At 41.6% G+C, this 14772-nt stretch overlaps 1 protein-coding gene across 3 annotated transcripts in view; it reads right to left on the reverse strand.

The window, feature by feature from the left end:
* The window catches only part of Dync2i1 (dynein 2 intermediate chain 1), a 49732-nt gene that overhangs the window by 6897 nt on the left and 28063 nt on the right, over positions 1 to 14772 (reverse strand). For all 3 annotated transcript variants that reach the window (XM_006988299.4, XM_016006767.3, XM_076551562.1), the window contains exons 13-20: positions 14328 to 14500; positions 12847 to 13009; positions 7080 to 7193; positions 6914 to 6975; positions 6440 to 6491; positions 4783 to 4843; positions 1329 to 1428; positions 1017 to 1148 (exon numbers count right to left, since the gene is read on the reverse strand). In XM_006988299.4, coding sequence (XP_006988361.1) covers positions 1017 to 1148; positions 1329 to 1428; positions 4783 to 4843; positions 6440 to 6491; positions 6914 to 6975; positions 7080 to 7193; positions 12847 to 13009; positions 14328 to 14500 — 857 coding nt within the window. The remainder of the gene's footprint in view (positions 1 to 1016; positions 1149 to 1328; positions 1429 to 4782; positions 4844 to 6439; positions 6492 to 6913; positions 6976 to 7079; positions 7194 to 12846; positions 13010 to 14327; positions 14501 to 14772) is intronic.

The raw sequence follows: 14772 nt of genomic DNA on the forward strand, positions 1-14772 counted from the left end.
TCACTAAAAACATAAATGAGTGTGTATGGGTGCCACCAACTCAGCACAGGATGCTAGGGCAGGCTCCACAGGTGGAACGGCCCCTTTTAAACTGTTATATTTGTACTGACAGTATGGTTATGTGTTTCTTTTGGATTAAAATTTTCATAAAACAAAACTCGGCAGGTTTAGGGAAAGACCAAATTATTAGCCTATAAAGAGAAGATTAATTCTTCCTTACTCTTTAATCCTTTCCCATACTTAAAAAAAAAAAAAAAAAAGATGTTCTTATATAAAATTCTAAAATAAATTATATATTTTGACTAGAATATAAACAAGAGAAATCAAATTCTAAAATAAAACACAAACAGAAACACATTTAAATAGGGGCAATAACTAAGCCAAATAATCTCTGAGTACAATGTCTGGGTGTACAACTTCTGACTCAGATACAAAGAGTCTTGAGTACTGAAAACTGGCTCCTCTGTATGAGGTATAAAGCTCTGTGTATTCTGCGACGGCACAGTTAACCAGGCAGATAGCAGACCACCGCTGTGGTCTGAATGAAGTCTGTCCCCACGGACTGCTGTGCCAGAGACTCAAGGCCTCACAATAACAGTGCTGAGAGGCAGTGTGACATTTAAGGGATGGAATCCAGCAGGAGGTAATTAAGTGAGGAGCTTGTGGCCTTAGAAGGAATTGATGACTGTTTTGTAGGAGAGGGTTAATTCTCAGGGCTGGATTACTTCCTCTGGTTGACCATAGGCATCTTCCTGTTAAATTCTAAGTACATTGTAACTGAACAAAGTATTTCTTGAGAAAACTAATCTCTCTCAAGAATTTCTGAATTCTTTCTGAATCAATTTGATCCAGTTTTCTGTTAATAATAGTCCATGTCTCCTTTTTAGATCACTGAAGCCCAATAAATGATAAATTTGTAGACTACTAAGAGACCAAAACTTTATAAATTTTCTATTGGATTGCAATATTATGATGCCCGATAGACAAATAATATCAATGAAAAGTGACTTTCTTACCAAGAATACTGTTTCTTCAAATGGTGAAAATTCGATCACATTAACTCTTATTGGTCTGACACCATGTTGCTGAGGTTTGAACACCTTAGGAGATACTTTCCAATCTTGTCTGGTATTGTGGCTTATAAGTCCCTGATTATTACAAGAATGCCAAGAATGGCCAAAGAAAAGCATTAGCCACAAGACTTCACAAAACCATATTGATGAAACAATTCAGACATTATAACAAAGGCAAACAGTAAGTTAACTTGACATGAAGATATTTATCAGGTAAGGCTGGGTGGAAAGGATGAAATGTAAGACACTACTAACCATGTCGGTGCCAACAACAAAGTGATTCGGATCTGAAGGCAGAAATTTGACACTTAGTGTTTGTGTGGATCCCCAGAATTCACCATCTTTATGGGAAAGACTGAAAAATAAAGAGCAGAGATGAGCACATGGCTTCTGCAAGCCTGGATGATGACAAGACCTTACACTCACCTAGCACTGCCATGTATCTCCAATGAGGAGCAGGTATGTCACACTCCTTCCATGATTTCAGCTACTCTGCTTCCTATTTCTTTTTCAAGTATCGCATGCTTCATCATTTCTGCAGATCCATCATTCTGTTTACTGATTCTTTTATCGACTATGTTGAATCTACTATTTAACCACTGGCTGGTTGAAATTTTGGGAATTACAGCATTGTTTCTAAAAGTGTATTGTACAACTGCCAGCAGGTCTGATGCTGAGAGAGAGGGTGAGTTAGCAGTTGATTCTGACGAATTCCACTGAGATGACCATTCCTAGTGTGCTGATTAATCCTATGTGTGCACCAAGGTGCACTGTTTTCTCACGCTTCTGGTTCCTATAAAGTTTGTGAACTCATCTTTTGCAGAAGGCCTGTGGAAATTCCCTAGGTCCCAGCTTCCCACAAGGCAGTTGTCCTTCTGTCTCAAGGCCCCTGGGACTCTGATGTTCACATCCCAGCTTGCAGGTTCCCATACACATCTAGCTTGAGGTCTCAGGTTCTTCCGAGTATCAATTTCCCTTACCTAGGGGTGAAACTTTCTAAATTTCCCTCACACTAAAGAGGCAGTGAATTCCAGAGTTCTGTACAGGGGTCTCAATTCTAGGTCTCTATCTTGGGTAAGCCCAGTGCATCTATGATTGCACAAGGCTTGAGCCACAGGTTTATGGTAAAGGCCTAATAACCTGGCCTCCTGGTTGTCACCACTAATTCAAAACCTTATTATCTAACTTAACTTCTTTCTTTGTTCCTAGCATTAAGAGATTTTCTTTTCTTAAAAAAACAAAACAAAACAAAACAAACAAACAAACAAAAACAATTATATTTGGAGCTGGAGAAATAGCTCAGCAATTAAGAGCATTTGCTGTTCTTAAATTGGATTCTGTTCCCAAAATTCATATAGCAGCTTACAGCTGTCAGTAACTCCAGTTCCCGGAGATCTGGTGCTCTCTTCTAGCTATGCTGGCACAGATATGCATGTGGTGCACCTACATATAGGCAGGCAAAACACTCATACACATGATAGACAATAACCCTTCTTCTTCTCATCTGTACTACCCGCAATCAAACTATAGTAGAAGGCGGGGCCAACTGAAGCTCCTCCCTCCCTGCTTCTATCAACTGACCGCCAGATTTCCAATTCTTCTCTTTAACTCACATCTAGCTCTCCACACCCATGTTGTTTTCCATACAGGCCACTACACTGGCCTCCTAACTGGTGTCCTTCACTCCAATTTCCAGAACTTTCTGTACCGCAAACTCACATTTTTCCAAGTTGATTATCCTATATCTCAAAAATGACATTCCACTTCTTCAGAATAAGACCCTGTCACCTCCAAGACACTGTCTAGACTGTCAGCACAGCAGCAGGCATGTCAAGACCAACCACCAACTCATCCCATCGTTTTCAACAGCAGATTGCTGGTATTTCTAAGTATAGATATCTTTTGCCTTAGAGCCATGACATGTTCCTTTACCAAACTTTCAAGGATCAATTCAGTATGATGTCTTAGTGTTCTATTGCTGTCAGGAGAAACTATAACCAAGGCAACTCTTGTAAAAGAAAGCATTTAATTGGAGGCTGACAGTTTTAAAGGGTTAGTGCATGGTCATGGCAGGAAGCAGACAGGCCTGATACTGGAGCAGTAGCTGAGATCTTTACATCCTGATCCACAGAGAGCAGGCAGAGAGGGAGACACTGGGCCTGGCATGGGCTTTTGTAATCGCAGAGCACAGCCCCAGTGATGCACTTCCTTTAACAAGGCCACATCTCCTAATCCTTCTTAAACAGTTCTGTTCCCTGGTGACCAAGCATTCAAGTATATGAGCCTATAGGGACCATTCTTACTCAAAGAACCACATATCACTTTTCCAAAAGGCTCCCATCTCACTCTGGATCCAATCCTTCCCTCCTTCAGGCTCTTACATGCCTATATTCATTCTAACAACACATCATACTCTTATAACCATGCCAACAAGGAATGTTCTACTTCACTGGCATGCTTGCTGGGATCACTGAGGGCAAGATGGCTACTACATCCAGAGTGACATTTTCCCAGGACATCCACAGTCCACAGGTGGCAGACCTGGTGTATCAGTCTGGCCAACCACCCAGTTTACCCAAGGTAGAGGAGGCTACAGAGTTAGGGTTTCCTTTTTTTTTTTTTTTTTTAGATCCACTCTGCCTCTACCCCTTCTTTCCCACAGATCTTGCAGAAACATAGCTATGAGTTTTGAGAGGAAATACGGCAACAAATTCATTAGCTATTTCCCTTAGAGGAGTGCACAGTTAAATCCTGGAGGAAATTATAGTTAAAAGTAAATACAATGCATGGTGTGAAGTGAGAGTCTCAAGCAGAGAGAAGAGACTCACAGTAGCTCAGCAGAGGTGTGCAGTGCATGAACGCTCTCAGGGAGCGGCCCGAGAGCGTGTGCATGCCGGGCTCTGCAGCACATCGGACGGCTTTACCTGACCTGCTTCCATGACTCTTCAGTCAGGTAAGCGGATTTGAAATCTCTAAGCATGACTGTATTCACTGTATTCTGTGTGATGAAGAGGACGCAGGCTCAAAGATTTTTCAAGGGTAATTCACATACTAACAGTTAGCCTCACTGAGTCAATGACAGAAATATACATGTCTTTGGAAACCAATAAGGAACACGTAAATACTACTAATACTGGAACATTCACTAAGAAGCTGTACTTCATATTAAATTCTATGAGTAAAAGCAGAAATACACTTTTTTTATTTGTTTGTTGTTTTGTGGTATTTCTGGTTGCTTATTTATTTATTTGAGACAGGTTCTCATATATCCCAGGCTGATTGAAAACTCACTGTATAGTCAAGAATAGCCTTGAACTCTTAATCCTCCTGCTTCTATCTACCAAGTGCTAGGATTACAGGTGTGTGCTATGCCCAGCTAGAAATAAAAAATTTATTAATAAAATTTACTTCAATATTTCCAGTTCCTAAAACTTGATTTGATCAAGTTTAACTAACTTTAAGTCTAAATTAAAATTGAATGAAAAACAGTCAAACAGTATTTATTTATAAGCTAAGAAACATTTTATGAATACATATTAACATTATATCTGAAAAATATACCTGTTACATTGGCTTATTATTGATAATTCACACAGCAAAAACTCAATGTGAGAAAAATGTGTCCTCATTGCAAAAACAGAACATGAATTTAATAGGAAGCAGTCTTTCTGGAATGAGGGGCGTGTTCAATCCCCAGGGGAAGTCTCACCTGTTGCCCAACTGGATCACAGTGCTGTGCACCAATTTGATCCTCCCTCCAGGTATCAGACCTGAATCAGACAAACCAGAAACACGAACACTTCTTAATGGAAGCTAAACCAAAGCCCACCTACAGTTGTCTGGTTCACTTCCTTATTTAAGTATTTATAACCAGAAGGAATGCCAAAATATAAATGCAGGCAGGACTCCCTCTAAATCTGGTGGAGGTGCCTGTGCCCTGCTGAAGAGGAGAGTCAAGAATCTGCAGGTCATTATCAGAATCCCACGGGGCCATGATCCAGATACCCACACATTTTCAGACTGATGAGAACAATGGGCATCATATGTATTGAATACTTAGTTCAAAATGCCGAATCCTGTGCTGTAAATATCCAAAGCGCCTGTCATTCAAAGCCATCATTGGAAACCCCAAGGTTTCCAGTTTGTTGAATGGCCACTAGTGTCCCTGAATTCCTCCTCTAATCTGATCAGCTCCTCTAACTTCCACTCAAACACCACAGAACTGTGACTTCCAGAGGCCTGGCTTTATTTTCTATTCCCTCCTTGTTCTCCTCGGATATGGACCCTTCAGTTGTCTCAGCCCAATGCCTGTCTTAAAGCTCTTCTCCCTTTTGCACATTCCTGCAGAGGGAAGAATTAGAGATTTATATACAGTGAAACAAAGTTCTAGGCAAGGTGCTCTCCAGAACCTTGACGCAGCTGAACTAAAAGCCTGCAGAAATATCTTCAACTCACTGCTAGGAAGGGCAACTGCAAGTGCGTTGTATGACTTGTCTCTTGTATTCACTGTTCAACAATATTGATGCCATCACAGAGGTGGCAGATCTACACATGAGGCCTGCTGCCAGTGGTCTCAACCACAGCCACAGTAAAAACTGGTTTGAACAGCACTTCAACAAGACGTGATCAACACTTGATTGGTGAAGAGCCTGCTTCTGAATTTGAGAACCTGGAGTAAGGCTAGTGTCAATCCTGGATTTTTTTTTTCCTTTTTTCAGATCTATCTGGGGATACACTCTTGAAACAGGTAAGATGAGAGGAGACCTTTTCATTATAAAATTAGCAGCTGGAATTCAGGGTAAGATAGCTGAGTTTAAAATGCAGACAAACTAGACCACAGGATTCAACAGAAGTGAATTGTCTGGGGCCTCTTAGAACTGAAAGCCACACCAGGTGGCATTGAAAACAGCAAACCACGGGGACCCTAGTGTGTTTCCCCATCTCTCCTGCCCTATATGGGACACGTCCAAGTGGCCTGAGGAGAGCCACACTTAGTGACCTCATGTGCATACAATTCCATACCCCTTCACAGAACAGAGGGTCTTACTGGGTAAATCCACAGAAGAAAGCCCCAAACTAGGAGGACTTAGGACGTGGACACCTGAAGTGTACTGGAAAAGAGGACAGTCACTTAAGTTATGTCACGAGGCAGAATGAATGCCAGCTATGAGCAGAACTTAGGACACCTCCAGAAGGAAACACCCATTAGACATCACTCAATCACTCTGGCTAATGAGATGCCCATACAACCCTGATGTCCATTTTTCAGGTTGCTAATTACTTGTTTTTCAAAGCAGGTTGTGATATCTTTAATCTCTATTAATTTTAGCAAACAATAACTAATTAATTTTTACTTCAATAGTTACCTAAATCACTCATTGAACCTGAGATATCTGCCTTTGGTAATTCAACAACCACCTAAAAACAGAATATTGAAAAAATGAATACCGATACATTTTGTAACTATGAAACAATCTAAACAAAGAATAGCTCTAATAAAATAACATGCTACACTAGATCCTAAAAATATAATTGCTTTAAAAAAGACTAATAATTTGCTTCAGAACTGACTTAAATTTATTCATTATTTTATCTTACTATTCTCCTCTCAGTAACCTCATTAGTAGCTCCCTATAAAAGTCCTAACATCCTCTCACACCGATCGATGCCTTGCTATGCATTCCCAAAGGCCAAAGGCCCGGCATACAATTCCATACCCCTTCACAGAACAGGGTCTTACTGCTGTGTTCTGTTCTATCCCTGACCCATCCCCAGCCAGGTGCCGACCTCCTCCCGGACGGTCTCCCTCAGCTGTAAGTGGCCCCTCACTTCCTACTTACCCACACATTGAGAACACCACTCTCGTCCAGGGAAGCAATGTGAAAGGACAAGCCTGACATCTCTAATGAAAGCAGAAACAGAAATGAAGGAAAGCAGCTTTAAATAAGCATAACACTCTGCACAACTATTGCCTGAAGGATTTTGTGGGCGTGAGGGCTCTTGTACCTTCTTGAGTAGAAAAGGGTGAAAGCACCAAGCTCTGCTTTTTGTAGGCAGATGTGGCCACCGGCTCTATGGCATGAAGAGGACTTCGGTGGTTCACTGATGTGAGGACTCCATCTAGAGATTAAAGGCCCATAGTACCCACTGTGAGTCATACAGCTGAGCAATGAAATTAGCATTATATGTTAAGAAATATGCAGAAGCTTCTGGGTCTAAAGACCTGACTCTCTCCATAAACCTCTCTCCTAAAGCCACATGTCAAGGTCCATGATCTTGACTTTCAGCATCTCTAGCAAATAGAGACTACAACCTCAAAACACTAATAAGAGGAGACACAAGAAATGAAGACCAAAGCTTGTGCCGTTGCTAAGGTGTTTCACCACTGAGGCACTAGACGTACAGGGCTAGGAAGGAGGTCAACAAACTCCAAGCCCACGAGTGTCATGAGGATGAGGAACTTAAGCAGGCACTCCAGAAGGCTGGGGAGAGAGGGGCATACAAGAGGGCCTTAGGGAAGTGCTGCTTATGGGCAAGTTATAAGGGCAGAGAACAGCACGGCCAGAGCATAGGACCAAGCTGTCTGAAACAGGCACATAGCCACTACCAGGAGGAGTACTGCCACCCACAAATGAATAGAACAGGTGCCTACAGAATGTCCGGGAGTCAGAAATTCAAATTCCATGTGCAGGTACTGCAGGAAGAAATTAAAATAAAGAAATGAAAGAATTTCAGGTGTGACTCTTCTCCTGCCCTACCCCATCCCCGAAGAAAACACAAAGCAGAAGACAAGCAGTCTGAGATGAATGAGATCTTTGCAGACCGCTTTGGGAAATGTACTTAAAACAACAAACAAATCACACCCAAAATCAAAACCCCACACAGAAACAGGGGGAAAAAAGGGGGAAGTGTTGTATTGAACTTAAGAAAAAGTTAATGAACAATACAATGAGGAGACATTGCAGGCCTCCCAAGGGGAAATTCACATGAGACGTGAAGGATCCATGTGTGACAACAGCCAGTTTTCCTTTAGAAGCTCCACAGTTTCACACTCCTGAGTTCTGCGGATGATATTTACATGGCAAAAGAAACAAAGGAAGCCCTTTCATAGAGTAGTTTATTAGTCATCCCTCTGTACTCATCTGTGGATTCAACAACCATGACTGGAAATACATGGAAGAATAATTGTCCTGTACTCAACATGTGCAGACTTTTCTTGTCATTGTTCCCTCAACACTGGGGCACAACAGCTACTCACACATCATATACACAGTCATCCAGAGATGACATCAAGTGCAAGGAGAACGTGCCTGAGTTATAGCAAATGCTGCATCATTTTGTACGAGGAGGCATCTGAAGGGAGGGAGGTCACACCAGTGTCCTGCCAATGCCATGCATAGCTTAGGAATTTAGTGCTTTGAAAACAATGCTGGATTCAAATGTTTATTATATAGGCAGTTAGAAAATGTCATATTTAAAAGGTATCTTCTGGATTGTGTGATAGTTAGTTTTAATTGTCAGCTCAACACAATCTAGAATCACGTGTGATTCTCAGTGAGGATGATCGAGGTCAAGCTGGCCTGTGAGTGTCCCTGTAAGTGGGCACCATTCCCTGGGTTGAGCACTACACCTAGAAAAGCAGAGATTAAGCTGAGCTGTGGCATGTGGCATGCCATTGCTCTCTGCTTCTGACTGGGGACACAATGTGACCAATTCCCACCATTGCAACTTCCCTGCTGTGATGGAACATAACCTGGATTATGAGTCGACTAAATACCTTTGCCTTTAAGGTGCTTTTCTTAGGGTAGTTTATTATAGCATCAGGAAAGAAAACTTTGAGTCTGAGTCATATAATATATTTTTTATGTTCTTTTCTGTTTGAAAAAAGATACTTTTTATAATAGCATCAAAATCCATATGGTACCTATCATTGCAAACACTCTCCATAGCAACAGGATCTCCCAAAAAGGGCAAAAATTGGTTAGTAGAGAAATAAAACAGCTTGCTCTTTTTACATGTAAAGCACAGATAAAAATACAGTACACAGAGGGGAAGGAAACATTATCTGTGATGTTAAGAGTGCTTGGAGAGGGACAAAAATAAACCAATTTAAAAGCCTTACTTAGTTAAAAGAATGAAAAGAATCACCGAATAGGAGAAAATACTTGCAAAACCCTTCCCTCATAAGTGTTTTATCCAAATATATAAATTCAACTATCAGAAAACAAGAAATTTTAAAATAGAGAAAGACCTTAACCGGTACTTTACCAAAAAAAAACACGCAGATGGCATATGAGCATAAGGAAAGGTGGGACCGCTCCATGTGTCACAAGGGAAATGTGACCATGCAGAATGACCCAATCCTATAGCAATGGTCCTGCTGAGTGCTGGTGAGGTGTGGAGCAGCAGCAGCCTCACTGCCCGCCTGTGGGAATGCAGATGGCAAGTTCTCACTACGCAGCCCGAGTCTTTAGTTGACACACCATCTGACAAGAGCAGCGTCAGAACAGGTCAACTCCGGCACACACTTCCAGGACACAGCCATGGCGATTGGGAAGCATGGCGTCTGGGCCTTACCGTGCTTGTAGCATTACATCTGCAGTCAGGGAGCAGAGAGATCCATTTCAACTGCTCACTTTCTCTCATACATGCAGCCTGTACCCCATCCCATGGAATGGTTCCACCTCCAGTTCAGTCTTCTCATCTCAACAACTAGATAATCTCTCACAGACATGCCCAGAGGCTAACTTAATCTAGATAATCCCCTTTTAATATGCCTAGAGGATTATCTCATAAGTGATTCTTGATTTTGTCAAGTTAAAAATAAATATCTAGCCATTATACTTGGTATTTACCCAGAGGAGGTGAAAACAAGTTCACACAAAGACCTATATACAAATCGTTGTAAAATTATTCCTTCAATAAGTAAATTGACAAATTTATCCATAACATTTGTTTTGGTTTTTTATATTTTTTTTATTTTAAGAATATAAAGGAAAAAATTATTTGGTTGTTAAGCCACTAAAAAACATGATAGAAACTTACACACTTACCCTTACCCAATCTGAAAATGTTTATTCCACTTTATTTCAAATCTAGAACTTTCTGGAAAAGGTAGAAACTACAGAGACAATGAAAAGTTCAGTGATGGCCAGGAGCAGGAAGGATGTAAGTCCTTGCTTAAGACATATCATAATCAAATTGATGAGAGCCACATGTACAAAAAAGCTTTGAGCCGGGCAGTGGTGGCGCACGCCTTTAATCCCAGCACTCGGGAGGCAGAGCCAGGCAGATCTATGTGAGTTCGAGGCCAGCCTGGGCTACAGAGTGAGTCCCAGGAAAGGCTCCAAAACTACACAGAGAAACCCTGTCTCGAAAAACCAAAAAAAAAAAAAAAAAAAAAAAAGAAAAAGCTTTGAATGCAGTGAAAATGGCCATCAAGAATGAGAATTTCAATGGGACCTTCATATACAATAATAATAATAATAATAATAATAATAATAACCCTGTAGACTAATACCTCCCCCATCATGCAGACCAGACCTAAATGTAAAACCTAAAATTACAAAAGTTCAGGAAAACATGGGCAACAGCCCAACCCCCTGTGACTTTCTGTTGAGTAAAACCTGTTCATCATGACATTAAAAGCATGGTCATGAGAGAAGATACTGATAATCAAATTCCACCAAATTTTAAATGAGGGAGTTTTACAAAAAGGAATGTGGAGTATGACTAAAAACAGGTAAAACATATCCAGACTGTATAAAACTTCAAAACTTAATAGGTGAGGATAGAGCTCAGTCTGTAAAGTGTTGGCCCAGCAAATGCCAGGTCCTGGGTCTGATCTCTAGCATCACAGCAATAACATAAAATAGATTTGGCCAGGCACAAATCACGCTGCAATCTCAGCACCCGAGAGGCTGAGGTAAGAGGATTGCTGCAAGCTTGAGATAGCCAGGACTCCATAACAAGACCTTCTCTCCAAAAACAAACAAACTTAAGAAAACAATCCAATAAATAAATAAATAAATAAATAAATAAATAAATAAATAAATAAATAAATAAATAAATAAATAGCAAAGATCTGAATAGGCATAATCAACAAAAATATTTAGTTGATAAAAAAGCACATGAAGATAAATTTAAACTGCATGCTTACTAAATAGCCAGCTAAACACCACCACCTGACGATAGGCCCAGCGCTGGTGAGGTGCAGAGCAACAGCCGGCACACTGCAACAGAGCTCCATGGAGCTGAGGGAGTGCACCCCACAACTCTGCAGTGAAGAACCCCCAATGGCACGTGAGAGCCTGGTCCTCCAGCATCTGGACAAAGAGACTGGGGACAGAACACAGACTGGGGACAGAACACAGACTGGTGGCCTGTGGGAAAAGACAACACCAAGTGCTCTGCTCGAGTGGTATCCTGTGCTCCTGAGACTGAACGGGAAAGGGACAAGACTGGAGAAGAGTGAGAATGACAAGGTCTATGCCTGCTCTTTCAGCCAATGGGATGTCAGCTCCTATGGGAAGAGGCCAATCAACAAAGGCCACAGTGCCAAAGCCTAAGTCAGATGGCTCTGAGTTCAGGTTCTGCCTGTGCAGTCAGTGTGGCACAGACGAGCATTTCACCCTTCTAAGCAACAGGGATGGAGAGCTAGCACAAGAACCAAATGAGCCCATGTACATAAAACACTTAGAAGTCCTATAGGTGAGACATGCTTGCTCTTTGTATATGTACGTGTTTGTGTGTACATGTGTGAGTGGGTACATGTGCAGGCATGTACATGTGGAGACCAAGGGCTACATTGTTGTCTTCCTTGATAATTCTTCATGCTATTTTTTTTTTTGAGACAGGGTCTCTTATTGGGCCTAGAGCAGTGATTCTCACCCTTCCCAATGTTGTGAACATTTAATACAGTTCCTCATGTGTGGTGACCCCCAATTATGAAATTATTTTCATTGCTGATTCATAACTGTAATTTTGCTACAGTTATAAATCATAATGTAAACAGGATATCTGATATGCAATCCCATGAAAGGGTTGTTTGAACCCCAAAGGGGTTGCAACAAATAGGTTGAGAATCACTGGCCTACAGCTTGCTAGCTGGTAAGACCAGCTAGCCAGCGAGTCCTTCTAACTCCCCAGTGAGATCACAGGTGTGTACCAATACACCCAGCCAAAAGGGGTGTGGGTGCTGGGGATCTGAACTCAGGTCTCACATTGCACAACAAATACTTTACCCACTGAGTCATCTTCCTAGCCCTAAGAAATGTTTTTTGTTATTATTGCTATGGTGACTGTAGTCTAAAACAGTATGAACTGTTCATGTAGGTAAAACGAAGGATCTGCCCCCAAGAGGTAACTCTTTTTACTTCACCGCTTCAGGCATCCCCTAGTGATACCACAGGAGTGCTGGGCCTTGGCTACCTAGGACACTGGAGTTAGGGGTGGGGTGCAGCTCAGTGTACAGCACCTACCTAGGCCTTGAGTTTGGTCCTTAAAACCATGATCAATCAACTAATCAATCTAAAATTTATTTTGCTGGGAATTTTTTAGAATACACACATTTAATATGAAAGAACACCCCAAACTTTGCTGGCAACTCAATGAGGACTACTTGAATTGATTTGGTTTTCTCTATTTATCAAATTCCTTTTTGTCCAGAGTCAAACCCCATCCTCTGGAAAATCTGAATCAATAAAAGCAGATGAAGTTAAAACCTTAGTCCTCAAAATTGCCCAGGCTTTTCTAGAGAACAGACAACACTAACCTGTGGAAAACGTTGGGGTCCTGAAGGCCCAGAGACAATTGCTTAGTCTCACATAATGGTGTATCCTGGAGTCTTCTCTTAAGTCCCAAAGGACCACAGAGCCATGTACTGTTCCGGCAAACAGCAAAAATGCTTTTAAAGGGCTAAAGCAGCAACATGTGACCTGAAAAGTAAATCACAGGAAGTTACTGGCTAAAAATATAATAGCCACATTCACAGACATTAGTTCACTAAGTATGGCATCTGACACAGATTAAGATCCTCACAGGATATGGTTAAGTACAACACAGACCTGTGCATATAAAATAAAATTCACTTGGCCAAGTGTGAGTTTTTTCACATGGACAGTAGAATAAGAAATCCACTCTAGGAATATGATCACAAACAAGGCATCTAGTAGACATCTGGATACATAAAATGTGCTTAATGATTCTTTCCATTCAGTGCAACCGTCTGGACCTCAAACGTGGCAAGTCCTTTGTTTGACAGTTTATTCATGGTTTTTACTGCAAACTTCCAAGACTCTAAAATGGCACCAGAAAAGGTGTTCTTCACATATTTGGAAGAAATTGATGGTTTGGCTGAGTCAAGGAACATAAAGATATAGTACCTCCCAATCAAAAATGACGTATATATGAAAGGGAAGATGACCGTGGACCTGCGAATAACAGGACCAGAGTCACGTAAGGCAGAAGAATCTAAGTGACAAACACGCTTATTGCAACAGTAAGAAACTGCACAATGATGGCAGGGCACATCTATAATGCTGCACTCAAGAGGTAGAGACAGGAGATCAGAAGTTCAAGGTCATCTTCAGCTGCATGGAGAATTCAAGGCCAGCCTGGGTTACTACATGCTTCCTGCCTGTCGGGGGGGGGGGGGGGGGGGGGGAAGAAGAAAGAAAAGAAAAAGAAACACAAAGAAATCACAAGACTATTAAGACATCTAGAGAATCAGAACCTAAAAGGCATGACCCAAATATCCCAGCCCTGTGGCCATCCTGACCATGTTTTTATTAAGACTATAACTATGAGCCGGGCGGTGGTGGCGCACGCCTTTAATCCCAGCACTCGGGAGGCAGAGGCAGGCGGATCTCTGTGAGTTCGAGGCCAGCCTGGGCTACCAAGTGAGCTCCAGGAAAGGCGCAAAGCTACACAGAGAAACCCTGTCTCGAAAAAACAAAAAAAAAAAAAAAAAAAAAAAAAAAAAAAGACTATAACTATGTTCATTTGCTACTTTACAGGTGACTGAGAGCCTCCTGCATGATAATCCTGGGTTTCTCAGTCAGAAATGTCCTGTTAAACGGTGAATTTCTAGAATCAGAATAAATGTGTCTTGTCACCTGTGTAGAGCCAAGGGCACCAGACACAGGACACAACTTGGGCCCCCATTCTGCCTGTTATCTCTGCACCCTCTCCTTGTGATGTTTACTGTCAGCCACCACCCTCCTGGAAACAAGCACAGACTCCTCCTGAGTATACCTTTGACTCACATATCAGGACCTTCTGGGGCCCTGAAGGCTGCCAAATATCCCACACACAGAGGAGGTGCCGGCTATCCAGAGATGGGGCAAATGCCTTTTCAGGTAAGTCATGAACAGAGACGACAGTCTGCCTCTGAACTCGAGAGGCATGCAAACAGGATACTTTCCGCCCTGAAGATAAGAAAAACATTTTCACTTTAGCATTTTAAACATTTCAAAATACTCACATAAAATGTAATTCAATGAAGAAACAAACACGGTCTGTTCAAAGCTGAACAAAAAATCTAGCGTGCTGTTGTTAAGTTCCCACACATCTCTAGTTTCCCTCAACTTACTCCATAACTGAGGATCACCTTGAACTTCTGATCTTCCTGCTTCCACTCCTCAGACATGCACCACCACATTCTGCAGTGCTGAGGACTGAACTCCAGGCTTCATGCATG

This window comes from Peromyscus maniculatus, chromosome 14 (assembly GCF_049852395.1).
Source record: "Peromyscus maniculatus bairdii isolate BWxNUB_F1_BW_parent chromosome 14, HU_Pman_BW_mat_3.1, whole genome shotgun sequence".
In the NCBI taxonomy this organism is placed as follows: Eukaryota; Metazoa; Chordata; class Mammalia; order Rodentia; family Cricetidae; genus Peromyscus; species Peromyscus maniculatus.